Consider the following 6,156-nt stretch of genomic DNA (forward strand, 5'->3'; position numbering starts at 1 on the left):
TATTATTTGAGATTGTTTTCTAGACAAATGAGTGTCAGTCAAAACCTTTCTACTGAAGATACAAGTTCCTTTACAAAATTGTCATGATAAAATATGGTTATGTCAGTTTGTCAGTGGGAAATCAACGTCTTAGTTTGTTAATGTTGTTGGGTTTTTTCGTAGTTATCATTTTCAATACGACAGATTGTGAGTTACACATAAAGAAGGATTTCCATTTGATAAGAGATTTTATGAAACGAGATTTTTATCTTTAAAGCTTTAGCGAGAAAAAAACTAGTACGGTGTATAACAAATTAAACCGATAGATTATTCTAAAATCTTAAACATCCTAACCAGGTAGTACAATATTATCATCCATTGATTGTTTAAATCTGTTACAACTTACAACCCATATTCACGAATACAATACATGTACATGTAGTTGTAACGTGATTACATAGATACAGACATGATGTACCCCCCCCCCCCCCCCCCCAACCCCAACCCCAACCCCCGCGCCCTAAAAGAAGAAGAAGAAGAAGAAGAAGAAGAAGAAGAAGAAGAAGAAGAATAAGAAGAAGAAGGCACGTATATATATCACAACCAATATTGGATGTCATATACATGTATGTAAGTGTTAGTACTGAGTTTTCTGTGACTACATTCTGTCACCTGACCTGTTCAGCGTATACATACCGAAGTGTAAGGTGAACGGATCAAGTGTCGATTTGATTTAAATCATGTACACTCATAGTTATAGACTCCACATTATCTGGGCATTTGTCTAATGAAGGTGACAGCTTGTAGTCACCAAATTAAAGGGTCACGCACAATTCAATATCGATTGTGATACCGAAATCCACGCGTTTTATGGTTAATGAAATACAAAAATACAAATCGTCATTAATTCTGTCACCGCCTGTTTTTACTACTAAATCTACATTCGTTTATATTCTTCGTACTAGAATATATCGGTTACGATATATATGCTCGCATATGCTTGCAAACCAAATGTGTATCGAACACACCTTTTTATAACAGTTATTCGAGTTATCTCCCATGTATCGCTTTTCGAGTTATCAGCGGTTATCTTGTACATTATCCCCAGAGCTCGGACAAGTATTAAGGAGGGTTTTGTGATCCGAGATGGGGTCCCGTACAGCAGCAGCATTCTCTCGTGGGTTCCCGAGGTATGTAATATACTGACACAGTTTATAATGCGGATATTTAGAGTTGTTCCTTGGTGTTTGTTTATTGTTATTTGAAGGGGAATCTAAGTGTTTCCGGTTACAATATCTAGATGCGGAATAAAGATCAACGGAGCGGCAAGATCAATTACCATATGTCAGCGGTCACATTCATCAAAATGTTGATGTATAAATTGGATTTTTTTTCAAAATCATATGCAAACACAAGATTGATTTTATTTAACTTTATTTTAAACGAACTAAAATAAACTCAGTCATCATTTCTTTATTTACTGAATCATTTAGATATTTGGAGTTTTGCAAAATGTATGAGTGTTATCAAGCATAAAATTCTTTGTACGTAATCTGCTCTTGCCGTTAATAAAAGTTGTCTTGAAGAAATATTGCATTTGCCTGAAAAGTTATGCTGTATTGTTTAGTATTCGATAATCGCCCGTCTCGGCACCCTTTCTTCAAATACTTGGAGCGTAACATCTTAAACACATTACAAACTGTAAGTAAAATTATACTAGTAGCATTGTGCTAATTTGTCCAATATACATGTATAGGCTTGAAAGGGTACACAATTACGAGACCAGCTATATTGAAAATCATTTCGCTTTATTCGTCTTTCGCGACAGGATTGCCCGTCAGCTGAACTACCAGCGTGAGTTTTTGACACCCACCTCAATCCGGGTCACCATCCCTGGAGGTCTACCATACCAGGCATTCGAACAAAAAGGTAAAATGTTTAACTCTCAAGAGGCAGATTTTATTCCGAAAGTAGGTATTGTTAACGAAGTTATGTCTCCGACTCTCTTTGGCGTCATAGAGATGTAATCAGAAACTAGATTAGATAAAACCAAGTTTCACTTTGCTGGTCATAAAATTAAAGGTGGTCACCACTGAAGAAAATGACAATTTCCAGATGAATTAGAAAAAAAGTATAATGTCTACATCCCTAACTAAATTCCACGTTATGATTGGCTAGTTTATTAGTAGTAAATCTAATTACACAAATATTTATGGAAATCTTTCTTTCAAATGGGGATCCAATACGTGTGTTTAGCTCCCGATTCCAATAGTGGTGCGAAAGGGTGTTCAGATGCAATCAAGGTGGATATTAGATTAATAAATCTGAATCCTAAAACTCAGCCTCTCTGATTTTGTTTATTCTTGTATGTAGATATAAAACTTATTCAAGCTAAACTTCATACTCCCCTATATTTTTTTTGTAATTCTTTTCATATCTTCCCATTTTCTCAACAATTCATAAGTGAAGTACATTTGTACATGTAATAAACATCTGAATATAGAACGTTAACCAACCTTGCGCTTGCTGAAATACATAATCATTGGGTTGTTTATCAAAATATTGTTTCACTGCCAAATCACGTTTAAGTTTGCTCACATATTTTTTCCGCTGGTCTGCCATTCTTCAAAACAAACCAGTTTATGTATGCGTGCATGACCTATTTTCCGTGGCTCATTTACATATAGAGAGTGGAACACCCTATACGATTTGTGTTTGTTTTTTGTGGATTAAGGATTCTTGCAACAGCCAGGGTTATAGCGGACGGGTGTCAAGGAGACACCTATAGAGGAAAACAAAGCACAGATAGATAGAGCAGTGAGGAAGGAAGGGGAAGATTTAAGATCTCCAGTGTTTAAATTGGAACAGAATGCCTATTTTTGTCTTTTCAATGTTCCCTAAATGAAAGGCACAGAAGAAAATCCTCGATTCATCAAGGGGCCACTTTCAGACGCCTTCTAATAACGGAACCCCAAAATAAGATCTGTGACTTACTGATTATAGGAATCGACCAGCTGAAGTCTTTAATCCATTTAGTTATATACTCTATCAATACTCATTAAAGAGTCCCCTAGACACCCATCACATGGCCCTGGTTATTGCAAGGGTGGGTATCCAATTTGAATTAAACACAAGCTCTAAAACTACATAGTGATTCCTTCCTATATTTCCCATTACAACAGAAACAATGACAATGTGCCTTTGGTACAGTTTTATGCATGCGTTTGAAATCAAATCTTCTACAAACAAACAAACAAACAAACAAACAAACAATTAAACAAATAAATGAATAGATAAATTGATTAAATGATTATATACGTAAATAAAATAAAATAAAATAAGAAAAAGCATTGCATCACACTCTTGACGTTTTGAGAAAACTTACTGCTACACATGTATTATTTCAGTTAAAATTATTGTAACTTATTGTTTCCTGACATTATGCTTTTTATTACAGGGTCAAAGGTGACACCATTTAGCCTGCTTCAGTTGTTTGAGTCTACCCGTGCTTTCACCTTTTGGCCTATCCCTACTGCGGAACGACCCGAGGATTCATTCGCTGATTGTAAGGAACTATTATTGGATAACTTCTTTTTCATTGCAACAGCAAAGCTTACCATTGAAAGACCATTATATGACGAATTTACACCCAAATTCCCGTTGGCCGTCACCATTAACCTTGACCAGGTAGGGCGTTCATCATTCCTGTTGACAAGCACATTGGCCCACACACATACGAACCCCTACGCTGTGTGCAAAGTACAAACAGTCTTGGTAGATCCTACCACAAGAAAGTCTACCCCATTTCCGGACTGGTGGCGCCGGAAATACGCACACGACCCTGCTGTTGACGGTTCTCCGTTGAAAATGAAGAATTTACCAGATATAGACCACGCCCAGTGTCATCAACATGATGTCGTTGTAAACTGGGCAGACTCTGACTCTTACTCTCACACCAATTGGGCATGTTACGCCCGTTATTGTTCAGATGCGTGCAATTTTGGGGTGCTGCAGAAGAAGTATAAAAATATCACTGAAAAATCGCTTGAGAATGGGGTAAAAGAACTTGAGATGTCTTTGATTAAAGAATCGAGCGTCGGTGATACTTTGAACTTAATATCTTGGGAAAATGGCGATAATCTAAACTTTCGGGTTTTGAAAGACAGCAACACATGCGTGCAAATGTCAATGGATTTTTTTTCATAGACATTTTTTTCAGTTCATTCAAACAATAATGAAAATCGAAGTACAAAACAAGCAAAAAATTCTTTTTATTTCAAACGTCTCGTTATTTTGAATTTCAATTATACATAAAACTTAATAGATTAGATTAAGAATAATTTCATCATTGAATTACTACTTACATTAATTATATATCATTATTAATTAAATCGACAATGTTACATTTTCTTTTTATAATCAGGGCAGTTACATGCGTATGATACTTAGCAAAAGAAAATGTCCTTAAAATATTTACTTTATTCATGGAAACTCGTCACACACAATTGAAAAGTTATGTGTCCTTATATCTGGGTTTTAATTATCTCGAAAACGCAATTTGAATCTATCGCCAAAAAGATAATTATAACCTCATATTGTGTTATTTTGGATGTTTGTCAAATGATTTAGTCTAAAACATTTCTGTCGGAATTTGTATAGATTTGTACGTTAAATCTAGTCTCAGAGTGAATGATTTTGTGGAAGTATTAATCATATTTAAAATAGTATATTTCAAATTGAATATGCTTTGCCATGCATTTTTTTCTGGAAACAAAAACAACAGTTTATTGTTTCTAGTTTGAATAACGTTTATTTTTGTAATTGTGAATACAATTCGTCAACAAAACCTCTGATCTCTGCATGATGTTGGCGGTTTCAGGTGACAAAACCGCTTAAATACCTAGATAGGGTTACTTCGCTGTTTTCTGCCGCTAACTATGCGGTTCATTATTTTCATTTCTGATAGTAATATAGCAAGAGTAAATATGTTTTTATACACTATACACTGTACATCGACCAAACTGCAGTAACACGGGGCTACAATCTGATAATGGTGCTCGGTGATGGTAGATATATATGCATTTGGTTTGTGAACATTTTTATTGAAGATAAAATGATACAAATATTTTTTACAACCGGCATTTTATTAAAGACTCATTTCTCGACTACCAAAGTGTTTGGTGATATATTGCCAAAAACATAACAGAGTACTTGTGTTATTTATGTGTTTGTTACAAAATACATAATACGATGGTATACGCACCATTGCATGACCCTATGAACCCACAAATACTGCTTATGTATTTGCTAAAACACACACAATACAATGGCATTCGCCCCATTGCCTGATCCTAAGAAGCCACAGGGAATGTTCCTCACCAACCGTTACTTCCTCTACAGCTTCCTTTAAGATTAAAATAATGTTCAAGCATCATACACACTTTTATCAAAATTAATTATTTGTAACATAGAATTTGGTAAAATCAAAGCAGCTTGAGTCAAATGAACGCTTCCCTAGCTAATCAACATAACACCGGAATACACAGGATAGAAAATATGATAACTTTTTAACAGCAATATGTGTGTTCGATTTGTTTCTGGGTTTTGACATTGAATACGCACTCATCCGTCGGTATTTTCACACTAGGAAGCATAGTCGTATATAGCAACAACATTTACATTACCCGCAGTGAATTATGCTACCTGATGCGACATGGGGATCCGTGTAGTTGTCAAATCAGGAAGTAATACATTAAAATTGTCATCAACATTTGCTAGCATTTCAACCTCGATTAAGGTTTTTGTTGCAGAAGATTTTGTTTCTCTGTGCATAGGTTTTTGCGCATTTTTATTCATCTAAAATCTAAGATTATGCACCTATCAATACGTATTACTTAATTTCAAACTTAACGGAAACGATGACAAATATGTGGGTATCGGGTTGCACAGGGATTATTTTTGTAATAAATGGCGTTCTGACAAATTACATCAATAAGGGAAGTCTGCGTAATGGTGAATTGTAACATAAAGGGGAGGTCAAGTTATGGTGAATGTATCAATAGGGGAGGACAAGTAATGGTGAATGTATATATAGGGGAGGACAAGTAATGGTGAATGTATATATAGGGGAGGACCAGTAATGGTGGATGTATAAATAGGGGAGGACAAGTAATGGTG

General features: G+C 35.3%; 1 protein-coding gene across 1 annotated transcript; it reads left to right on the top strand.

Moving 5' to 3' along the window:
- Positions 1 to 1,039: 1,039 nt before the first annotated feature.
- On the top strand, positions 1,040 to 5,145 carry LOC117321868. The gene is made up of 3 exons (XM_033876468.1): positions 1,040 to 1,169; positions 1,808 to 1,908; positions 3,437 to 5,145. Exons 1-3 carry the CDS (start codon positions 1,126 to 1,128, stop codon positions 4,183 to 4,185), a joined length of 894 nt encoding a protein of 297 aa, XP_033732359.1. The 5' UTR covers positions 1,040 to 1,125; the 3' UTR covers positions 4,186 to 5,145.
- Positions 5,146 to 6,156: the final 1,011 nt, after the last annotated feature.

The sequence above is a fragment of the Pecten maximus genome, chromosome 2 (assembly GCF_902652985.1).
Source record: "Pecten maximus chromosome 2, xPecMax1.1, whole genome shotgun sequence".
NCBI lineage: Eukaryota > Metazoa > Mollusca > Bivalvia > Pectinida > Pectinidae > Pecten > Pecten maximus.

Bases quoted from the DNA above. Each gene is read 5' to 3' on its own strand.
- LOC117321868 (XM_033876468.1), top strand. From the start codon at position 1,126: ATGGGGTCCCGTACAGCAGCAGCATTCTCTCGTGGGTTCCCGAG. The intron at 1,170-1,807 runs GTATGTAATATA...CTTTCGCGACAG, and splicing joins TTCTCTCGTGGGTTCCCGAG to GATTGCCCGTCAGCTGAACT. The intron at 1,909-3,436 runs GTAAAATGTTTA...TTTTTATTACAG, and splicing joins CCAGGCATTCGAACAAAAAG to GGTCAAAGGTGACACCATTT.